This window comes from Astyanax mexicanus, chromosome 13 (genome assembly GCF_023375975.1).
Source record: "Astyanax mexicanus isolate ESR-SI-001 chromosome 13, AstMex3_surface, whole genome shotgun sequence".
NCBI lineage: Eukaryota > Metazoa > Chordata > Actinopteri > Characiformes > Acestrorhamphidae > Astyanax > Astyanax mexicanus.
Genome location: NC_064420.1, coordinates 44888648 through 44914028, shown reverse-complemented (window position 1 = coordinate 44914028; position 25381 = coordinate 44888648). Strand labels below are relative to the sequence as shown.

Sequence of the window (25381 nt, the reverse complement as noted above, 5' to 3'; positions counted from 1 at the left end):
AAAAAAAAAAAAGTTCTTCCCCACGTTTTTTATTAACTCCTGTTCACACAAACACCATTTTTGGTTACTATAAATGGAGAGTTTTGAAAATGGGGCTATCAGAGGCTCATCAGACACCATATGATATAGAGCTGGGCGATATGGGAAAAAATCTTATCACGATATAGTTTTCCATATCAGTCGATATCGATATGTATCACGATATAAATCAAATCACTTTGTGTCACACTTAAAGGTTTGTTTTTATTAGTGAGAGAATAAGGGAGTGATGGAAGTTTTATCACAATATTTTTTTCTGTATCTCCATAATTATTAGGGCTGGCCCGAATAGCATTTTTTGAGCTCCGGATATTTGGCAGTAATTGGTAGCGAATATTCCAATATTAGTTTTTAAAAAAAAACAAATTAATCATGAACACGAGCCAGAACCCGAGCTTGAACGTCAGCCTGACTCAGGCGCTGCATGAACTCGGGCTTTTTTCCAATTTTTTCCAATTTTCCATGACTGAAAAAAAAACTTGGGCTATAAGCTCAATATTAAATATTTCGTTTGTTTAGAAATTATTTTATATTCTTAAACCATGTTAAATTATATTAGATTAGTAGGGCTGGCCCGAATAGCGTTTTTTGAGCTCAGAATATTGGGCACTGATTGGCAGCCAATATTGGAATATTTGTTTTTAAAAAGACGGATTAAAAACTGATTAAAGTAAAACAAAAATTGCAACTCGGCCCCTTTAATTCACCACAAAGTTTTCCAAGACCCAGCCGAAAAAAAAAGATTTCCCACCTTTTCCTCAGCTGGGTCGGGCTCAAAAAATGATTTGTGATAGGCTGTTTTTTGGTTTGTTTGTTTAAGCACTTAGGCTTTTGTACTGCTGCAGTGCAATATTTAGATTTTATATTCTGAAATTCGTTAGGTTTTATTTCTTTTAGCATTTTGAACTTTTTTTCCAATTTCAAATTTATTTTTTTCTGTTCGTTATGTTCTATCGGTCCTTGCGTTTTTTGTAGTTGAAGTTGAATTTAATATTGAAGTTCAATATTTCTAATTTATATTTTGAAATTCGTTAGATTATATTTATTATTGTATTTTGAGCTCACTTTAGTTAGTTATTTTCCAAATTCATATCTATTTTTCTGTTATTATTAAATGTTATTAGCTTATTAGCTTAGCTTGTCATTTAGCATACAGAACTTCTCACGGATTTTTAATGAATGTTGATTTATTAATTTAAAAGCTGTACCTTATTAAAAGTATTTTAAGCCAGACAGACACTGTGTGATTTTTTAATGAGTTTATCTGCACTTTTAAATGGTTTGTCCTGTAGGAAACGCACACGATTTGTATGCTGACACTGTTGTCTGACTGAGGAGCTGCTTTCCGTCAAATGCAGCCTGTAGGCAGGAAAAAATCCAGCCAGAACCGACCATATCATGAGCCAGTTTTAAAGCCAGTAATTTAGTAGAGCATTAAACTACAAATCTGAGATGTACCTGCTGTACTTCTTAATCTCTGCCCCCAAAATGGTCCATTAACTTGCTTGACAGACGCGTCAAATCCCCCGCGAGCACGCGCGGCGCACAGCGCACCGATTAATTCATGCGTTGAGCTTTAAACGCGCAGCTGAGCTGTAATTGGGGAAATATCACAAAAATCACAGTGTGATTTGTTACATTAAAAAAAAGACCATTTTCTTCCGCCTAATCTGAGAGGAAAGCGGTGTTCTCGACCGGCCCGAGTTCATGCAGCGCCTGAGTCAGGCTGGCGTTCAAGCTCGGGTTCGGGCTCGCGTTCAGGCAGATAATCTAAATGATAAATGATTTTGTGTTTTTGCACTTGGGCCATAAGCTCAATATTAAAAAGTTCGTTTGTTTAGAAATTATTTTATATCCTTAAACCATGTTAAATTATATTAGATTAGAGGAAAGTCATTTAGACATCATTCTTAAGGTGTTTTTGTCCTGTTACCGCTCCGCAAAAAAACCTCTTCCTTTAATCCGCGCCCCACATACACATTTTTGCAGCACCTGCCCCGAGGTCCTAATATAAATTGAATTAATTACATTTAGTGCTTAAAATTTACTTAAAATTTATTTAAAACGTGCTGAACAGTGCGGCCGTTTATTCCCAAAGTCCAAACACTATGGTTGTTTGCGTGTGTCGGGCCATACTCCACTATTCTTTAGGGTTTTTTGTTGCATGCATGAGAATAACTATTACAATTTTCTTAACTATTTATTAATTTGCTCCAGCGTCTTCTGGATTGATTACACGTTGTGTTTTCGTTGTTTGCCGCGCCACTTAGACGGAAATGGAAATGAATGTTTATCGAATTCTATTGCACAGGCTTATCATCGTCATCGAGGGAAAAATTATCGCGAAACAAATCGATATCGTTATATCGCCCAGCACTAATATGATAGCATCAGGAAAATTGACGGGACTGTCCTTTGTCCTGTGACTTTGAGGAAGAAGAAGAGTCAACTCTTCCACTGTTCAAAAACTGAGGAAAGAATAGCTGACAATCTCAGTAAAGCCCTAAAACATTGGAAAACATGCATAAGGTCCTGTCCACGATTATTCAGATATTTTTACAAACTTCCTTCCCCATGTTTTGACCCCCTGTCCACTTAAAAACCTTATGGAGTATAAAAAAAAACAGTGATATCTTAAGATATGCGTTTTGCACAGTCAGAGCAGCGTTTTTTGACAATCTGTGAGTTCCTGAAACTCATGGGACAGTACAGAAACTAATAAGAGACTCATCAGATGCCATTAGACACAATCTGATAGCGTCAGTAAAGTGACAGAACTTAAAGTCCCTGTTCACAGATATGTAGATATTTAAAAAAATGCCTGTCCCTATGTTTTCACCTCCTGTTCACACAAACACCATTTTGTTTTGGCTACTATAAATGGAGATTTTTGAAAATGGGGCTATCAGACTCATCAGACACCATATGATGGCATCAGAAAAATGTATAGGACTGTCCTTTGTCCTGTGACTCTGAGGAAGAACGAGAGTCAACTCTTCCACTGTTCAGAAACTGAGGAAAGAATGTCTGACAATCTCAGTAAAGCCATAAAACATTGGAAAACATGCATAAGGCCCTGTCCACGATTATTCAGATATTTTTACAAACTTTCTTCCCCATGTTTTGGCCTCCTGTCCACACAAAAACACATTTTTTAGTTACTATGAATGGAAATTTTCCAGTGTTTTGTCAATAGAGAGAAAAAAAACAGATTTAATATGAATTTAATCTGAAATACCCTCGCTGTACAGTCAGAGCAACAGTTCTGAGCAGATTGTGAGCTCCTGAAACTCAAGGCAGGGTGCAGACACTCATCGGACAGCATCAGTCGTAATCCGATAGCATCAGGAAAGTGATGGTACTGTCCTTTGTCCTGTGACTCTGAGGCAGGGGAGGGGGGAGTGGACAAACAGGCATTTCAGGTTTTATCTGCAGTGTCATCAGAAGGCGCATGCAGACTTTACAAACCAAAACAAACACACACGCATGAGCACACACACAATATATGGACAAAAGTATTGGGACACCTGCTCATTCATTTCTTCTTCTGATATAAGGGTGTTAAAAAGTCTCTCTGCTGTCCAAAAAAGGCTTTCCACTAGATTTGGGAGAATTGCTTCAATCATTTATTTGCATTCGACTATATATTAAAGTGTCAGTGAGATCAGGATCAAAAGTATTGGATGGAGCGCCATCATGCCAAAAAACACAGCTCCATTTTCACCCCTCTAGCCATATAATTAAGCCATATTTTTATTGTGCAGCGCTACTTTTTAATTTTCTTTCTTGTTCACATGGACTGGCTCATATATTTTTCCTTTTTATTCATATTTAAAACACACAAATTATATTTATTTATTGTATATTCACTCTTTCATAATATTTCTAATTTTTTCCTCATCTATTTCACCCTTTTTATCTGTCTTCCTCCTTTCTTCTTTATGTATTCTCTCTCCATCTCTTCTCTTTATTTTACCCGTCATGTTCTCATCCTTTCTGTATTCTCTTTTTAATCACCATAATCTTATTATTTGTTTATGCTTCTCCTCTTTAATTTCTTTTTCTTGTTTTTTCCCCTTTCTGTTCTCCTCTTACTCTTTTGTTTCTCTTTTTTGTATATTCATATTTAAAATATCCTTATTGCTTATTATCTGGACTGTAATGAGAATGATATTCATTCATCAGTACTGATCAACCTCTCTCTGTCTCTTTTTAGAATGGTGGTCTACAGAAGTGGAAGCCCCTCACGCTGCCTCCAGAACCAGAACGGTAAGACTACAGCTTCTCTCTGATCTTCCCCTCCCACTGTTTCACTGTAAGTGAGTGGTGGAGGAGTGTGTGAGGGTCAGGATGTGTCACTGTTATTTCCCTGTACTGTATTTACCCTAACGTCACGCCGTCACTCGATATAGCGTCATACAGCGCTCATAACTATCTAACTATATCACCTGATGGCTTTATACTCATCACAGAATCCCAACTACACACAACAATGATCAAACACTCTTTGATTCTCCAGATTATGCAGATTACGCATGTTAACATTATTATGACCTCATAGATCCAGGCAAACACATTCTTTGATGTTTTACATCATTGGTGAAAACCAGCTTCCCTGAACATTGTGTGAACGTTTCAGAATGAGTGATCTAACTGAATCGGAAATCCAGAATTGCTGGCGTCGCTTTATTTGAGGTCATTAACATACATTTGTAGCAATTAATTCTGATCAAAGGTCAGCCATTAAACATCCATTTCTGTCTATAGCATAACTTAATTGATCATTATCACAATACTAAGCATATAGAGTCTTGTAACTTAGAAAAAGTATGATTTTTGAATTATTTTGACTATATATCTCATACTTTATATTAATAAGACTATAGATAATATAGATTTTATAGGAATCATATTTAACAGCTTTTTCACTTTGTATTAACTATGTTTGATAAACATAGTTGGTATAGGGAAAATGCAGACATGTTGAATCGTTCATGATGGCTGTTCTTGTTCTGTTTTAAAGATAACTTTTTAGATTTTTATTTATTATACAGAAAATGATTTTAAGGACAGTGACATATTAAAGACATATTTTACTGTGATAGGGTAGATAGCTTAAGCCTTACCTCTTTAAGCAACATATGGAGATTGCTGAATATGCAACAGCAAGTGTCTTCAGTCCCTTAAATATAAAACAGTATACAAATTGTGATGTCACTGAGGTCAAATGTTAGTTTCTTAAAGGTGTGTGGGTTTATACCAAGAGAAGCGAGAGATGCCTAAATTAACTAACTTAACTTTTTAGGCCCTGTATATAAGCCCTCACTGCAATTTGTCTCTCTGATAACCACATACCAGTCTTAATTAACATCAGTGTAATAGGCCCCAAAACAGAGCCCTGTGGCACTCCACAATATGTGCTAAACCAATTGGTTAATGCATAATTGATCATAGTTTCCGCATTAGGGTTATTAACTTAATAATAAAACTTAGGGTTCATTGGTTAACCAAGTAGGAGTGCAGATATGGCAAACAAAAAAACTCACATTAATCACAAAAAAACTGTTATTAATAATAATAATTATAATAAACTTTAAACTTTATTTATCTAGCACTTTTCATACATAAAAATGCAGCCTAAAGCGCTTTACATAGGGACAAAAAAAGTAAGAAATAGCATACGCAAGCAAGACATCAATCAATTAAATCAATTAAAATGAACACTAATAAAATATAAAAGTTAAAAACAAATTAGAGAAAATTATGATAGAATAACACTAAATGCAAAAAATATTTAATATGAATGTGTAATGTATTATCAAGAAATGTTGAAATGTATTGTTAGTTTTATATAGAAAATAATTTATATAGAAACAGTGATGCTGTGGACACAGAATGCGCATTATATTGATCTTGACCCTGATATTATCCTCATTAGCAGCAGCAGCAGCTTCAGATTAGCTTCCCTCGCAGGCCTTTTAAAGCTTTTGAAGGTCAGGAATGTGTTTTGATGAGGTGAGCAGGACTTTCATAATGCCACACCCATGATTGTTCTGTTATTAGAGCAGATATTTCTGAGACAAACCCCTCGCCCTTGTTTTTGTTTGTTTCATTCAGCGGTTTTCCGACTGGGTTCACCTTCGTGTTGCACAAAACACTGTGGAATTGTTTGTTTGTTTTTCGGTGATACTGTTAGTAGGATCAGTGCTCTGTCAGAATGAGGAGGAACTGCAGTGACTGGACCTGAATTAACAATAGGAAACGTGTGCAGAAACTTGCTGTTATTGTTGTACAGTCAGTACTGAAGAATGTCAACACTGAGCAGGTCACATGACTTCAGCATTCAGATTACTATACAGCTCACATAAATAATAAAGTGGCTGAGTCATGTTTTAAATAACCATGCACACACTAAACTATACCCTAAATAAAAGCAGCTTCTTCATAGGAGAATCAGAACACTCAGTACCCATTTTTGCGAAATCGCCTCGCAGTTATTTAAGGTCAAAAATTATCATGAAAGGCCGGACTGATCTTGCGCAGATCTCCACTCGCAACACACAAAGTGTCTCTTAGGGTTAGCATGCTTGCTTCGTTTGGGATGGAAATATTTAAAAAAATGAACGGATGGAAATCTGTGTATCAGTATAAGCATTAGCAAATATCAGTACATTCAGGTTCTCCATACTTACAGTATCTAATATACTAAACATTTTCTCTGTTCATGTGTGTTGCAGAAAGGTGGTGGTCCTGGAGAAGAAGGAGGACGAATCGTTTGGCTTTGAGATTCAGGTAAGAGGATTGATTCACATTGGCGCTCATTTAAAATGGATTAATCCAGAAAATGTACTTTTTTTCCCTGTTGTCTGTGAAGCTTTTAAATAAACTAATTTAGCACCTTGAGAAGCTGTACAGGATTAAGTGCTTGGGTCACTTAGGTTATTAAATATGGTGTTGTCTTTAATAGGATTTAAGAGCTGCTGTAACACTCGAATATGTTAATATGATCCTATTTTTTTAAGTAAGGCAGATAAATGTGTTAAAAATAAACACCCTGGAGAGATTGAAGAGATGATAATATTGAGAATCATGTTTAAAAGGATTATTATTATTATTGTATTTTCTCAGTGTGCAGCTGCTGTTTGAGGCAGTCTGAGTGGTGGTATGTGTTCTGAAGATGCTCTATGGTTTAAAAAAAAAAAAAATCCTTTTTTTTTTTTTTTTTAGCCTTGAACCCACACAATTCCCTGCAGGCGGGCATTGCTGACCCCCTGTCCTTGGTGGAATAACCATCTGTGGATATCTCGCTCACAATGCTCACTTTGTGAGGGGCTGTGGTGTTATTACTGGTGTTTTTTTTTTTTTTTGTTTTTTTTTACACTGATCAGCCATAACATTAAAACCACTGACAGGTGAAGTGATTAGCAAAATGGGCAGGAAGAGCCAGAACATCTACAAACAAAAAAAAACATCAGGTAGTTGATGGTATTGATTGTGACCACTGTCTAAAACTGTCCATGTGAATAGATAAGTGATGCTTGTGTGGCAGAATCAAACCCATATTTAATTCATTCAGTGCTCCATGCAGCATTCTTTAGCTTTTTTAGGCTATGACAAAAGTCATAAGACATGGTGCTTGCTCCTGTTCCATGACTTATTGCATTGTCTGTGTCATTAAAAAGATTGTGGTACATTCATGCTGTAATATGCTGTAAGTTCAAGTTTACACCAGTATGTTAAATTGAGCAAATTCATTTAAATTGTGTGTTAAAATGATCATAAAAATTATATATATTTAGGTGTAGTTGAGTACAATTCTTTGGAATATCTGTTAAACAAGGGGTGGAAATCACAAGGCATCTCATAATGCAATATAATCACAATACCTTGCCCTAGATGGTGATTATATCATGATACTGTGATTCTGTGATACTCAATTTATCACAAGACAATTTTCTACGACACTTGACAGCATCTGTGTTACTGAGGAGGATGAAATACTTGTAAATAAGTAAATACCAGGAATTATTATTACAGATCTATTGGTTATTTTATTAGTTTCACAGATTTTTACAACCTGTTTGTTTGACTTCAGTATTTCTAATTGAGGGCGCGTCTTAGGGATTTTAGAGCACCTATGTTTCAATAAAATATCGATTTAATGCGATACATTACAATATCAATATAAATATGAATTTAACATGACTAAATATGCCAAGAACTTTAAAAACACAACCAAACCACCAAAATCGCTAAACTAAAATTCTCCTCCACTGAGAGTTTGATGGCTAATTGATTATCCCAAAAAACCTGGATTCCATACAATATCAATATATTGTTCTACCTCTACTGTTAACTCAGTATCAGTATTACCTACAAAAATCTAGGCCATAATGCCAGACAGCAGGTTTATATTTAGTACTGGACGGCCTTAACATTGTAGGAATCCCAGTGAACCCCTCCTTTCCGGCATGGCCTTCTAGTGCAGGATGTGACATCCTCTGATAGAGTGAGGGACAGTCCGTCTCTGAGTCTGAAACGAGTGTCCTCAGGATGTCCAGCTTTAGCCACGTCCAGCTTTCACTCTCTCCCAACAACTGCAGGCCTGATTCAGTTCCGATCCTGAAGTTCAGATCTACAAGTTCTGAATTCCACATGATTTAATCCTATTATATTAGTACAGTATCACCCTACAATACAAAAACTCAATAAATACACACACAAGGAATGAACTCAGCTCTGTTGTTTGTTGATTGTGCAGTTGTCGACTGTATTTGTACGGTCCTAAGGGCTGACTCCACATGGTGTGTGAGCTCTGTAAACACAATGGTATTTCGCAGCACCTCTTGAGACCCATCCAGGCGTTTGGAAAGTTTGGGAGGGCACGGGAAACATGGGAAGTGGAGGATTCCAAACATTTGGAAGTGCTTTAAAGCCTGAGTGGAATTTCGTGCTGAACTTGATTAATAATCGCCAGGTTTTGAACGTCTTTATGCAGCGTGAGCTCCAGGATTTTTGGGATACTCTATTAGCCATTAAACTTTCAGTAGGGAAGAATTTTAGTTTTACGATTTTGATGGTTTGGTTGTGTTTAAAGGTCTCAGTCTGTCTGAGTTGTATAAGCATGCTGCACATGAAACTCTTCCTCAACCTCCATTGTCTGCAGTAGCTAATAAAAGAAAAGCCTCAGAAAAATGAGTCAATCAAGAAAAGCATGGTGTGGCCTCGCCCACCTTGGCTCAGAAATGTTAACATGTCTGATGTTAAGTGAAGTTTAAGGGTTAACCTTACTTAGTACTCAGTGCTATATCTTTATAACTAAGGCTGTACCTCTGAAAACATTTTGTCGTTTGAGTTTTAGAGCTGTAAAACTGACTGTGGGTGACTTGCGTGTATGAATATTAATGAGCAAGAGCCAAAATCCTGTCTGTCCTCAGAGACCACTAATTCAGTGATCTAAAGCAGGGTTATACAGAAACACCCGAGCACTGTTTTCACAAAAAACGGCTCATATGGCATTTATTCATACTAGTGACCACAACTAGATATTTTTTAAATGAATGAAAACAATGAAATGAGACCTTTTAAAGTTTTTGGCATATTTAGTCATGTTTTTAAATAAGCTGCTTACTTTCTAATGTGTTTGAATTTATTTCATGAAATGATGTGGTTCAAAGTTTAAACTTTTTTCTTTTTTTTTGTATCATTTTTATATAAGCTTTTCTTACAATCTAGTTACCAACACTGATATTGCCACAATTTCTCTATGTATCTGCTGAATTGAACTTTGTGATTCTCTTGAGTATTTTTAGACCTCAGTAAAGCTGGCCCCCTGAAATATTAGGAAATTAAGTGCTGCTTTAGTGCTGCATTTGTTTGTTTGTGCTGTTAAAATAAATATTTGTGCTGTAAATTGGGTCTTAATGTTAATCAGCACGTTTTGAACCTCATGAGCTTTAGAATTTTTGTGGAATATTGCATCAGCTATCAGAACTCTCAATAGGGGACACTTTTTTTTTTTTGGTCTTTCGATTTTAATGTATCGGGCATGTGGTGGTTAGTGAAGACGCTTGAATTCCTACCTCGTGGCGTGCTTGCTTTCGTCACAGAGAGTGAGAAGAGGAAGCACGCCAGCGATTAGTCAGTTTTACCTCTTTCTGTGACTGACTCTCAACTTTCAAGACGTGCTCGGGTACCACACGTGTTAACCTCAAACACATCAGGCCTACTACTCACACTCTCAACTCTGCTAAAACCTCAATTCTTTTGTTTTTAGTAAGTGCTGTAGTCACAGGGGTCATTTCTGACTTGAGTTGAGACTAATGCACTCCAATTCCTCTACTACCTTTTGTAGTTTTGCAGTAGGAGTTGTGGTTAGTGTAGTGAATAACAACACTGTTTGTTTATAGTGTTGCCATTCACTTCGCCAACAGGACCAACAAGACAGACCAAGCCAGCCAATTAGATTACTTGGTTCTGTGATTACATCTGATGTAAATGTCATTTGATATATTCCAATATAGATATACACCAATATAGATATTGCCATGTCCCACAGATGCATTAACATCTAATGTGGATGTGATTTCTGTCTTCACACAGACAATTCTAGCCAGATGCTGCCGATCACAATCATTACCACCCACTGCACTCTCCACTGTGGGTGGTAATGTTTCTATTGATGTATTCCAGGTATACACGTACTTTGTGGTTTGAGGATTGTTCAATTGTAAAACTCACATTGTTGTCTTAGAATTAAAATTGCTTTGCCATGAGCACTCTGGCCAGTGTTTAATATAATTGAATTATACTGAATTTGTCAGTATTGCCAAAAGATTAAGATGAATTAAGTAAAATAAATTCTCCCCTCAGCATTTCAGCATTGAGCTGTGGATCAGTGGAACTAAGTCCTCTGGAATGATTGTGCTTCCATCCAGTACCTTCAAATTGGATAAGCTTAAGAGTTGAGTTAGAGTAGGGATGGGGGGTGGTGATCGTCCAACATCCTGACCTTTCTAATGCCAGTCTGCTGCTAAATTCAATCAGATTCTCATAGCAATGATCAGAAATGTAGTATAAAGGCTTTCTTCGACAGTAGAGACAGTTACTCCAACAATATGAAGAAAAAATGTTGAATATATCAGTTTAGTGTAGCATAAGTAGGCAGTTGTTGAGATATCCAAGCTGTATATCAGTTTTACACGCTGCATTGCTCATTTGACTCCACCTCCGTACACGCAAAGTATCGCCGGCAATACGCAAATGAGTGTAACAGTTTACTGAGCACTGACATGACTGCTGTGTGCTGTATGAAGCTCTGTGTAAAGCAGATCAGCCCACATAGCTACTCATTAGCTCTGTAGTGGGAAGTAAGTTACCGTAGCTGGTTTGCATGTGAAAAAGCTCTCCCGGCAATCTGATGGTGCCCGTCTTCTTCTTCCGGGACTGTGAGTTTTATCTCTGCGGGTCAGAGAGTCCGGTTAACTTCCTGCATGTGCAGAGAATCTACTGAAATACATATGAAATGTCGCTAATGCTACATTTCTCAAATTGTCTTAATCATTACACACTTACTGTAAACCACATTGTGTTGTTAGTTGTTTTTTATTGCTTAACTCAGCTCCAGCTCAGACTTTATGGCTAAATCGCAGTGTTTAAAGTTCCCAGCACATGATTCATGTTCTCACACTATGGGTGCATCTCAAAAAATTTAAATATCTAAAGTTACTTTATTTCATTAATTAAGTTTAAAATGTGAAACTCATATATTAAATAGATGTATTACACACAGCGTGATCTATTTCGAGGGTTTATTTTCTTTATTGGTTTTTTTTTTTTTGATGGCTCACAGCCAATGAAAACCCAAAAATCAGTGTCTCAGAAAATTTGAATTTTATATAAGACCAATGGTACTTTGGGCAGTGTGCCAAGTCCTGCTGGAAAATGAAATCTGCACCTCCTTAAAAGTTTTTTATTGTATTTTTTTGAGATGCACTAGTATATCAGTATCAAAGTCAAAATTCTGACACTCTAAACCCAACCATCTAAAACTGAATAGTCTGGTGTCTGGGACATGTACTAGAGACAGGAAATCAGGATATCATCCAACCAACCCTTAATCATGCCCTGGGGTGACTTTTTGGCCACAGTGTGCACACTTCAGCTGGTTACTCTCCGCACCAGTTTTAACCGTCAGCAGTTAGGGAGTGACCAACAGTAACCGGTCACGTGTGAAACATCCTTATTTAAACAAGTCAAAATGAAACTTGGCCCTCTGAAACTCCTTTAGTGTTTCTGCTTTTGAGGCATGAGGGAGAACAGGTTGTTCTACAGTAGCCTGAATGACTCAGTTAGCAGCTAATGTGAGCTACTTGGGCTAGACAATGCTGAGAGTAGCTTCAGCAGAGTGTGGATTAACTTGGCCTGAGGCAATCTTTCCTGATCATTCAAGCACACTGCCAAAAGTACCAATTGGTCTTATATAATAATCAAATTTTCTGTGATACTGATTGTTGGGTTTTCATTGGCTTTAAGCCAAAATCATCAACAATAAAAGAAATAAACACTTAAAATAAATAATTCTGTGTGTAATACATTTATATAATATTTGCTTCTCAGCGATATTCTAATTTTATAATATGCACTAGTATATACAGAGGTATGAAAGTAAAGTGTGATTATTCTCAGTACTAGAAAAACACTTTGTTGGAACACACCCATCCAGCCACCAGCGTTGACGGATGTAGTTATTATTAACAACATTTTGTGATATCAGCTGACCAGACTCGAGTGTTCTGATGTTAAGTAATTCAGAGTTTTACTAAAGAGATCACAAAAAGGGCTAATACAAAAAGGGAGTTGTGACTAGCTAAACATTTTTATATTAAATGTAATAACTAAAAATTGTTCATGTGAGAGAGTGTCCTAGCCGACATCGGGCATCCGTATCAGGTGCTGAAAATCCTCTTGGCATAAAATAGCAATGTTTAGTTGTGAGGTATGATGACTAAAACCCAACATCTGCTAAAGGTCATTTTGTTCATGCCTAATGTGAAGTTTTAACATCATTAGGCTTTGATACAGAATGTATTTGGTTTAAAATCATGGTGTTAAATTTAGGCCTGGACAATAATTCGATATCGGTATTTATCGCGATAAGAAATGTTTCAATAACGGTGATATCAGTTTTGTGGTATATCGATATGTATTAGAATCACGGACAGGCGTTTTTTACTGGCGTCAGCTCGCCGCAGAGCTCAACACATTCAGCCCCCGTAGCTGGGCTACGTCAGTGCGTGATGACGTAACCACACAGGCACGTAGCCAAATAGGCTAGGCTAGGCAAGGCTAGGTTAAAATGGCTAGGCTCGGGTCCGCTTCGCTACGCAGCACATATGTCTCGCGCCGGAGCCAAACGGAGCCGGGACGAGCGGATCCAAGGCTAAGGTAGACTCTATTCGGTCGGCCCCGGATCCTCGAGGCCCACCGCGGGAACGCTCGCGGGTCCGCTCCCTTGCCACTTTGCTGCAAATTGTGCCGGAGAGTGCAGCCGAGCAGCAGCGGTAATGTTAATACATCTACATTTATCTAATGTAAATACACAGTTATATAATAATTTAAATTCACAGTGCTGCAGGGATTGCAGGGCTTCTTAGCAGTTTTCTGAGGCCTTCAAAGTATTTATATCAATATCGAAATTATATCGTATCGACCGAAATTTAAGGAATATGTCGTGATATAAATTTTGGCCATATCGTCCAGCACTATGTTAAATAATCAAAATGTAACATCTGTCTAACATTGGAGCTTCATTTTAATCCAATGTTGGTTTTTAGAGGGTGACTTTGGTTGGAAATCAGTGTTGATTGTGACAAATGTGAGTGATTTCCAACAAAATCTTTAACATCTGTCTGATGTTGCTGCTTGATTTCACCCCGATATTAGTTTTTAAAAAACGTGACTGATTTCCAACCAAAATTGCACGTCCATCAAACGCTGGAGCTTCATACGAAACCAGTGTTGATTTCAACAAACATGAATGATTTCCAAACAAAATTTCAACATTTGTCTAATGTTGCAGCTTCATTTCAACCCAATGTGTTTTTTTTTTTTAAAGAATATGTGACTTTGGTTTCATATACAGCTCCAACGTTTGGTGGACGAACAATTTTGGTTGGAAATCACTGTTGATTTGGACAAATATGTGAGTGATTTCTATCCAAAATTTCAAAATCTAGCTAACGGAGCTTTATGTCAGTCCAACGTTGATTTCTGAAGAACTTGAGACTTTGTTTTTCAATCAGTGCTTTAACATCTGTACAATGTTGAAGTTTGATGTCAACCCAATATTGGATTTGGACATATACAGCGCTGAAATAAATAAGAGACCACAAGCAATCAAACCAAGCTGAACTGCTTGAATTTTTGCACCAGGTGTAAAGGCATAAAGTTATCCAAAAGCAGTGTGTAAGACTGGTGGAGGAGAACATGATGACAAGATACATGAAAACTGTGATTAAAAACCAGGGTTATTCCACCAAATATTGATTTCTGAACTTTTAAAACTTTATGAATATGAACTTGTTTTCTTTGCATTATTTGAGGTCTGAAAGCTCTGCATCTTTTTTGTTATTTCAGCCATTTCTCATTTTCTGCAAATAAATGCTGTAAATTACAATATTTTTATTTGGAATGTGGGAGAAATGTTGTCTGTAGTTTATAGAATAAAATAGCAATTTTCTTTTTACACAAAAATAAACCTATAAATAGCAAAACCGGAGAAACTTATTCAGAAACTGAAGTGGTCTCTTAATTTTTATACAGAGTTGTATGAAGACTTTAACTTTAATTTTCAACCCACATTTATATCCGTCTAATGATTGCCACAGGTTCAGCCACAAGAGTATATTAATAAGGTTAGGATGCTGGATAGATGATCAGCACCCCAACTCATTCCATCAAAACTTTCCGCTGCTCCACAGATCAATAAGAGATTTGGAGGGCTTTATACCCCTTTAGCCCACACCAGGCATCAGTCATGGTGCCAATAGGTTTATTAATCTGTCAGAAATGAGTGCTGTTTAGTTAGAAGGGGTGTCCACAAATATTTAAACATATAGGAGCAGTTTCCTGGACATGGACTTAGCCTAGTCTTGGGCTGCACAGCATTTTGAATGAAGATTTCCGGTAAAAGGAAAACGTACTCTGTGACTAGGCTAAATCCCCGTCTGGGAAACAATCCCACAGTGTATTTAACTATATTTACACATTGTGTAAGCGTGGATCTAGTCTGAATGAATACATTCTAACAGTTGCAGGCCCAAGTGGGTCACAAACTGAAGAATGGAACCGAACAGAGCCGATCTGACTCATTGTTTCTGCACCTGATCCCAGTGTACACTCACCCCTCCGCACGCGAGCCCACACCCTCCGCACGCGAGCCCGTCTCGCCCCGTTCTCTCTGTTTACCTCATCTCTCTGTTTGTTTCTTGCAGACGTACGGGCTGCACCACCAGGATGAGAACTCTGTGGAGATGTGCACCTTCGTCTGCAGAGTTCACGAGGACAGTCCCGCCAAGACGGCCGGTCTTAAAGTCGGTAAGTGAGTGTAAAGTACATTCACACTTCAGCTGCTGTGTTTGAATAGGCGGCATCTTTCTAAACTGGCATTTGGCACACAGGCTAGAATAGAAGGACCTATTCAATTAGAGGAAAGCTACATTTTGTGGCACATTTTAACTTATTAAAATGCCTTGACCCGTATACGATCTACAGGTGTAGGTGATGCAAAACTCTGATTCTCTGCAGTAAAATAAGAGCTTTGAAATCTCCTACAGGACACTTGGGAAAGCTACCTGTTTTCTCTCTACTTTACTTAATGATTCCAGATCAGGAACAGGAATTAACCCAAATTCTGCAGGTTTAAACTAGATAAACATAAAGAAACTAAAGGTTTGGAGACATGAACTGCTTGTTGATTTGTATTCAGGAAAATTCAGATTTTAAAATGGAGTTCAGGAAAGAGCAAATTTTATGATTTTATTCATTATATTTTGACAGATTTACTTAAAAACTTTTCTATTCTTTCTATTACAGTTACGTTTTTTTTTGTAATGTTCCTTATCAAACATGAAAGCTTTTCATAGAATATACTTTAATACATCCCTAAATCATTAATAAATAGATAAACGTGTCTAAAGTCTGAATCGAAACTAGAATAAAGTTAAAAGATGACCTGAATTACTGAATTATATATCAAAATGATCAATTTCTCAGAATTTACTGTTCATAGATATATGTTTAAGTAAAATTAGCATTGTTTTATTCAATAAACTACTGACCACATTTATTTCTGAACACTTAAAATATTAGTATTGTTGTTTCTAAATGAAATTGAATATGAACTACTGAAAGATCTGCATATTTTTCCTTATTTTGATCATTTCCCATTTTCTACAAGTAAATTCTCTAAATGATAATATTTTTGTTTAGAATATAAGAGAATGTTTATCAGTAGTTTAAAGATAAAATGTTAAAGTAAAATTTTTGGTAAGCATTTATATATAATTATTAAATTAATTAACTGTCCCTGTGCATCCAATTCAACAGCATGCGAGGCAGCACATTACACAAACCTCACAAACACAAGCTCCAGTTCCACACACTGATCCATTTTATTATGACCAGGGTTTCACACCAATTATCTGTGATCTCCGAGGACAGATCTGACCAATCAGGAGTCTCTCAGACATGAGACGTTATTGTGGTTCTATACTGTACAGACCAGTTTCCTCTTTCCAGTTATTATTTTATGATTTTGACACACAAGGATTTCCATATCTGACGTAAACGATGGCGGCGCTCCTTCTGGGAAAGCACCAGAACTATTAAAAACTCTGCTGTTTGGTAATAGTGCTGGGTTGTGCGTCTGCTCCGCCCTGCCCGGCTTGTTTAGTGACCTGCAGGCCTTCTGTCGCTTCACTGTGTCAACACTGAGACAGATCAGCGTCGGCCTTCTGTTGAGGAAAGTGTAAACATCACCAGGGTGTCTACCTGCTCTCAGGCGTTCCCTCCAGCAGTATCAGCTCTCAGAGCCCGGGACTCTCCTCCACAGATACACCTCTCTAACTCCAGAAAAAAACTCTCAGAAAACCTGATCTCAGTTCCTGCACATTCTCACACACACACACACACACACACACACACACACACACACACACACACACACACACACACACATCCTATTTTAATCTCTCAAAGTCTTGCTCTGAACATTGTGCTGCTTCCTCTAGTCCTGTTTATCACAGCAGCTTTTCTGTATTTGTCAGGAATTTTCAGCCTTATCATGCACTACCAGTCCAAAATCTCGACACACCTCTTCTCATTCAATGTTTTTTCTTACTTTCTTTGTAAATTTAATATTGAAGACTGTATTAAAGCTATACAGGAATACATCCAGAATTATTCTTTAAACAAAAAGTGTTAAACAAACCAAAAAATGTTTTATATTTTATATTAGATTAGACAGTTTTGCACATCTTTGTTGGATTTTCTCAGTCAGCTTTATGAGGTAGAGTCACCTGGAATGTTCAGCTTTCATTTAACAGCTGTGCTGAACTCATCAAGAGTTAATCAATCGAATTTATTGTCTCTTAATAAAGTGTTTGAGAGCATCATTTGTAAAGTAGTGAAGAGGTAGAGTTACAGGTATACAGAGAATAGTGAATATTTGAGTAATGCTCTAATCCTTCTTACTCAACTAAGTAAAGAAAAAAGTAAAGAAAAAAATTAAGGTCAGTCAATCTGAAACATTTCAGATGCAGTCACATAGACCATCAAAAACGTTATGATGAAACTGGCACTCATCAGGACCACCACAGGAAAGGAAGAGCAAGAGTTCCCGCCGTTGCAGAGGACAAGATCATTACAGTTACTAGACTTAGAAACCACATGTTAACAGCTCTCCAGATAAAAGCACCTTAATGGTTTGTTTAATACTTTTAAGTTACTACATGATTCCTTATGTGTTCTTTTTATTTGTTGTTTGGATGACTTCAGTATTCATTTACAATGTTTGGGGAAAAATAAAATTGATTACCAAAGAAAAAAACATTGTTTGATTTGGCAAACATTTCCTAATCTTTATTATTTACTTTGCCTTTATGATCAGCTAAACATTTATGGTAATTTAAGACCTGAATTGCTCTAGCTGTTTTCATTAAGACAGTTATGTGCAGTTTTCTGCTCCTAGTGTAATTCAGTTACAATGTTCAGTGCTTGACATCCTATCTTGCATAAGAATCAAGCAGCAGTAAATTTACACTAAATATCAAACCATTTCTGATTATGTAACCCACTGGCTGTCTTCTATTTTTTCCATAAACATGATTTAGTGTTTTTTGATCTGATATATGTGCAGTAATAAAACACTCTGCTGCTGCTAAAGGGTGAAATATGATATCTGAGGACTCCATGGCTTTCTGTCGCATCATCTAAGAGGAAAAATGTACTGTTCCGTGTACGATCTGTCCTGTTTGTTTAATATGCACTGATCTCTGATTGGCTGTGAGTGCGGCGTACTGTGGCGTGGCAGCTAGTTTCACTTCCTACATTCTCTGCATGGTTTTCTCCATTGTCCTCGTTGGCCTGAGCTTCAGAGACGCATGACCTCATCAGACCCCTAAAAAAGATCTCAGCCGTGTGAAGGAAAGTGACATTATGAGTCCGGGTTCAAACCTGAACGTGCTCCAGAGTTTAGACGTCTTTTTGTGGAAAAGCTCAGGCTAAGCCAGACTCAGAGCTGCTGTAAAACTGCCTCTTTATGTTTTCTGTACCAAAACATTATTGGGTTTGTCAAGCAAGTCGGAAAATCTTGTGCTGGTGCCTGGTGCCATCAAACCACACAGAGAAAAACTAGGAATTAAGGCCACACACACTCCAGCACATACTAGCATCTAGATACTTTCCTAAATACTCTATATTAGAGCAGTAAAAGTTCCGTATATATGCATAAATAGAGTCCACTTTGGAGATTTATGGAATAAAACCAAAACCCAGACCCACTGCAGTGAATCCTCCACCAAAGAATTACACTTGGAGTGTTTTCCTGCTTCATCCTCCATGTTTAACAAGGTTCTTCTCCTTTTTATCTTCAGGAGACACCATCGCCAGCGTTAATGATGCATCAGTTGAAGGGTTTCGACACAAAGACATCGTCCAGCTCATCAGATCGTCCGGCAACACCATTAGGTGAGCATATTCATTAAATACATTACATTTAGGCTAAATTCAGACTGTTTCTCAAATCAGATCTTTTGAGATGACGGTCCACACTGTTATTTGTGAGTGATCAGATTGGATTTGCCTGTCTGGTCATCACAAAAATATCTGCATGGGTTGCTGTGGTATGGTGGTCAGTGTCAGTAACTTAAAATGAGACAATGAAATCAGATTTGAGCGTTCAGAGCGTCCAGACTCACAATCTGATCATAGATGCTCAAAATCAGATTCCATGTGGTTTCCAGATACAATCTAGGTCTAGATATGCCAAAAAAAAATATTTTATGTGTTTTCGTCTGTCCAAACTATCAAAAATTAATCTGGACACAATCTAGATGTGCCAAAAATTGTATTTAAAGTAGGTTCTGGCTGTAGAGACAATCAAAAATCAATTGGAATGCAATTTAGATATGCTTAAGGTTGGGTTTCACATGGTTTCTGGCTGTAGACTCTATAAAACTGAATATCTGAATACAATCTAGACATGCTTAAAATTTGATTTCATTTGGTTTTAAACTATCAAAAATCAAATGGATACAATCTAAATATTCTGAAAATCAGATTTCTTTTAAATATTATGTAGTTTATGTTTGTCTAGACGATCAAAAACCAATCTAAAATCAGATATAGGCTGGAAAACTGAACTTGGCCTTAATCATGTTCTTTATTTGGAGCAGCTTCTTCAAATTTCCAACATTTGTTGACGTCAAGTCAGATACGGATCTGCTTCATCTGCCGGTCCACTCTAAGTCACTCCATATCCCCCTTTTTTTATTAGTGTGAAGAATTAGCCGGGTCGAGGCTTGATTGGAACCACACTCTCGCTCTCTCTGGACTAATAAAAGATAAAAGGCTGCGTAAATGAAGCTCCGTTTATAAACTGGAGGGAGGGGGGCGGGGGTTATGTGAAGCACATGAACGCAGAGCGGGGCATGGCTTTCCTCTCTTCGCGGCCTTTAGCACAATTTGCTGCAGTGTTCAGAGCACAAGGCGCTGCTGTAAATGAGAGAGTTATCAGCCTATTAAAACACTTCCCCTTCAGATGCGTGTCTGAAGTTACCCACTGCTGAAATCAGACCCGTGTGGGGGAGTCGGGCCTGTAAACGACCGAGCTCGAACCCAGACTCGTTTGTTGTCTGGGGTCTAATTTTAAAGGACTAGTTTACACAGGGCTGTGAGACGGCTCTTAAATAAATACTCCTGTTTCGTCTGCAGCAGCTTAATCATATGGCTGAGGACTGAGAAAGTATAAAACATATTCTAGTTTAACACTTTTTACTTTATATAGCTTTAGTATCTTTAATATGAAATTTACAATGTAATTTAAAAAATCATAAAAAGAAAGAAAACACTTTAAGTGAGGTGTGCCAAACCTGTTTATTGCTATTTGCATAGTATAAAAAATAACTTAAAAGAACACAAAAAAAGGTAGAAGGAAAAAAGGAAAGAGAAAAAACGAGGTCACCAGCTCTATTAACCGCCCCTCCTGCCCCACCGCATCAATCTTGAACTTGTCTCTTCACTAAATAAACGAATATTATTATACAAATATGACCAAGATTATATAAGCGCCTACATTTGTTCAAAATAAAGGAAAAAGGTAAATAAATAGACAAATTTAAATCTCTTCATGATTTTAGACATTAAATTCGTTTTTAAACTGGGCAGTTATCAGCCGACTAATCCAGAGTCCATATTGTTTATGTAAGTCACAAGAGGTTGCCAAATATTATGAAAAATCACTAATACAGCCTGCCAAAGTGTATACATTTTTTACTAAAACCAAAAACTGCATTGTCATTCCCTAATTTTTAAAAGTTAAGTTTTTTCTCTTTCCATTTCAATAATATAACCTGTATTGCTGCTAATGTGGTAAAAGCTACTACTTTTGGGCCAGATTTCCTCAAATAAAGCTCTTTAGGGGTCACTCCAAATATAGCTGTGTGGCACCTGTAAACATATTGAATTCATATTTTGAACAAATCTAGTTCAGTGGCCTGTCCAAAATTTTGATTGCAATAATACGTTCTGATTAGATCATTGTTTTATTGATTATTGTATGTTCACGCTGTACTGTACAACACATTCAGATACAGATGAAGCTAAACACTCAATTATTCTTTAAACTTCACTGCAGGTCGTTGTAATTTGTTGAAGCTTTGTGGGTGGATAAACAAGCGAGTTCTACTGAGTTGAATCAACTTTGTAGTGAAACTCAGGAAACTGTGTGTCACAGTTGGTTAATTGTGCTGCTTTCTGTGTCATTTCCAGGTTAGAAACTGTATACAGTGATACTATAAGGAAAGCAGAACTTGAGGCGCGCCTACAGTATTTAAAGGTAAGCATCTTTCTCAACACACGCAATATACACACGTACAATATACACACACACATTATACTAACGCCCAGTACATCACACAGCCCACATCAGACCCAGGGACGTACAGTAACGAAGAAGAACTATTTCTGTACTAATGTACTTAAGTACTAAACTGCTGTATCTACTGGAGTATTATTTTTACTTCACTACTGTACTTAAGTACTAAAATGCTGTAGCTGTATCTACTGGAGTATTATTTTACTTCTACTGTACTTAAGTACTAAAAAACTGTATCTAGTGAAGTAAAAATAATACTCCAGTAGATACAGCATTTTAGTACTTAAGTACAGCAGTGAAGTAAAAATATTACTCCAATTAGATACAGCCTTTTCCTACTGAAGTACAGTAGTAAAGTAAAACTAATTCTCCAGTAGATACAGATACAGCCTTTTCCTACTGAAGTACAGTAGTAAAGTAAAACTAATTCTCCAGTAGATACTGTATTTAAGTACTAAAATGCTGTAGCTGTATCTACTGGAGTATTATTTTACTTTACTATTGTAATTAAGTACTAAAATGCTGTATCTGCATCTACTGGAGTATTATTTTTACTTCCCTACTGTGCTTAAGTACTAAAACGCTGTAGCTGTATCTACTGGAGTAGATGCTCTAATAGATGCAGTAGATACAGAAAGTATTTCAGTACTAAACTACAGTAGTGAATTACAAATTATACTCCAGTAGATACTGTACTTGAGTGAATCAAGAGGTCAAGCTGATCTTGTAAGAAGACCTTGCTGCTAATTACTATTTAACACAGTACTGTACTTTTACTTTCAGTACTTCAGAACTACATTTTACAATAAACTAGTTTAGTATTCCACTTTAGTGTGAAGCTTAAAGAACACTTCAACTTCTCAAGTCACTTTTTTGATGGAGCACTGGTGCTTTTACTCATATCTGGCTCTCTGGTACTTTTATACATGTCTGATCTGATCAGACACGGCCGGCTAGGCTGGGCTAGCTCAACTTAGGCCCGGCCAGGTTTTTCAGCCCTGCTCCAGCATGTTGTGTCAAACTGTCGTAATGAACACAGCAGCTCAGAGCTTGCGGTGCGACTGCGGCCGGCCTGATCCCGCCGCCCCACCCAGCCTCCTTCACCCCACCTAGCCTCCTTCACCCCACCTGTCGCCGTGCCTGTGCCCTCTCCTAATCCCCCCAGCATACCAGCACACAGCTGAAGGAGCAGATTCGAGCTGAACCTCCACTCAGCCGCACATTCCTCTCAGCGGAACAGCGGGCCTTCTGGCAGAGCGGCTAAAGCAGAAGTGGCTTTTAACACCATCACAACTGCGCAAGCCTGAGGCCTGTTCTCAGCAGAGCTGTTGCTTAAGAACACGTCTAGACCGCAGTGTGTGAACACTGAAAATGCTGCTGCAGCAACTGGTAGAGTAGCTTTTCTGTGTCTGGAAAAATAAGATAAATAACGCCTGGTTTTCGTTTTGGAATTATCAACAAGTGGCATTAAATACAAATATTGTTACTGGAACACAGGCGCTCTAAATTCTCTTAAACTCAAATTAGGAAATGACTTACTGCTCATGGGCAATGTATTGGGATAGTATTGTATCATGAGATGCCCTGCAACTTGCGATTCGCCTCCATTTGCTTATTGGATAATTGCATGTTCACGTTCCTAGTAAATTGCTCAGTTAGTATATATCAATATACATTATATTTTATTACTGTTTTTTTAATTGTTGCTGAACTTTTATTTGTTTGATAAGTACTTTAAGTTAAAGCTAGTGGACCATAAATGATGTTTTTCTGGAACACGCTTAACATATACTGACATTTAAAAAGTAGAAATGTATATAAACACTGAACAGACACTGCTTTGTTCACTGCGACTGTCACCACTTCTCTTTTTCTCATTAAAAAGCTTGTCTTGTTCTGATTAAGGTCGTTAACCGTGACACAGAATAGCCAACATTGTGTGACACGGTCTCATTTTGTTTTCCCAGCAAACGCTGCACGAGAAGTGGGACGAGTACAGATCCCTGATGGTGCAGGAACAGAGACTGGTTCACGGTGAGTTTAGCCTGTGTGATTCAGAAACTTGTAAAAAGTTACTGTCATGCCAAAACCTCATATCTCTAAAAGGGCCTTAAATGGATTATTGATTATTATTAATGGTCATATTGGATTATTAATATTTTAATATATCCTAAATAAATAAAATATATTACTATACTAACTATTTCATTAAAATCAGCAACAATTACTGAGATTTTTATGATTAAATTCTATGATAAGTGTAACAGGCATATCCACCTTTAATTCCTAATGCAAGCTATTTTGTAGTTTCTTGTTCACATTTTTCCCCATTCCACCTTATATACAGGTATATACAGTATTGGAGCTCCACAGGTTTATCTATTTCTAGAAGCTTTACTAAGTGCTGTTCTTGTCTGCTATGCTCTGTCCCCCCTTTACACTCGTGAGTGTGTAGCGTGTGTGTGAAGTGTCAGAACAGACCTCATATAGACCATAGACCTCAGTTTCTCTAGCATGTGGTTTATGTTTGTAGATGCCTGCTGGTTAGCAGCTGTGTGTTTACTGCTGCCATTAGACCTTCAGATGAGTTCTTTATTCTCACGCACTTATAAACAAATGCTGCAATAACGCACTGTACTGTTTATGTGCATTAAAGGCTTAAAAGGGCTACATCCAATTAAACCCAACATAGCTTTATTTTAAATTGACAAACACTGCCAGGATGTTTTTAAAGTATTAATATACACATACGTCTCTGCAGACCTCTGTCTGCTTTTAGCAGAATTATATTTTTGACTGTATTTTTTAGGCTGTCGTCATACAAGACAAGCATTGGCTCATCTATTTAATATAATGCAAGGTGTAGAGAAGTGAAGTGTTGTATAGTGGATTATCAAGCAGTACCAGGGGTATAGGGCAGTATCAAGTATTGGGGGAGTGTAGGGTATATATATATATATATATATATATATATATATATATATATAGTAGTATAGGGTAGCATATGGTGTGTGTAGGGGAGTATTAGATGTATAGGGTAGTGTAGAGTGTTTGGTGAGTATGGGGAGTGTAAGGTAGTGTATAGGGGAAATTTGGAGAGTGCAGGGTAGTGTTGAGTAGAAATGAATGTAGGGAGTATAAGGTAGAGTTTAGGGGAGTATGGGAAGTGTATAGTATAGGTGATTTAGGTAGAATATCAAGTCTTATAGGGGAATTTAAGGGAGTATCAAGTAGTATTGGGTAGTATAAGCAGAATTTTTATTACAGGGGGGTATTAAGTAGTGTAGGGTTGTATGTATGGGTTAAAACCCATACAACCCTACATTTACTTAATACTCCCCCATACAGCTGTTATTCTCCCTATACTAATACTACTATATACTCAACATTTGCTACTCCCCTACAATCTACACTACCCTACACTCGGTATACTACCCATACTCACACATACATTCTACACTCCCTATAATCTCTACGCTACCCTAAAATCCCCTATACTCCCTATATGCCCTCCTATATAAAATGTGTGTGGTGTAAGTGGTACAACAGTTCATCATTGTATCAAACAATAAGAATTAATTTTGCATGGGTTGGTTAATTAAAATGTATTAACTGTGCAAACCAAGGTAAAGTACAGGGCAGCCAATCAGAATATAGTTTGCTTGTATGCATGAGTCTAAGAGTCAC

The 25381-nt window shown here is 37.3% G+C and overlaps 1 protein-coding gene across 2 annotated transcripts in view; it reads left to right on the top strand.

Annotated features, from left to right (window-relative positions):
* The window catches only part of tamalin (trafficking regulator and scaffold protein tamalin), a 36734-nt gene that overhangs the window by 9131 nt on the left and 2222 nt on the right, over positions 1-25381 (top strand). For both annotated transcript variants that reach the window (XM_007235728.4, XM_022676831.2), the window contains exons 2-7: positions 4256-4308; positions 6777-6831; positions 15534-15636; positions 19194-19287; positions 21589-21655; positions 23662-23728. In XM_007235728.4, coding sequence (XP_007235790.3) covers positions 4256-4308; positions 6777-6831; positions 15534-15636; positions 19194-19287; positions 21589-21655; positions 23662-23728 — 439 coding nt within the window. The remainder of the gene's footprint in view (positions 1-4255; positions 4309-6776; positions 6832-15533; positions 15637-19193; positions 19288-21588; positions 21656-23661; positions 23729-25381) is intronic.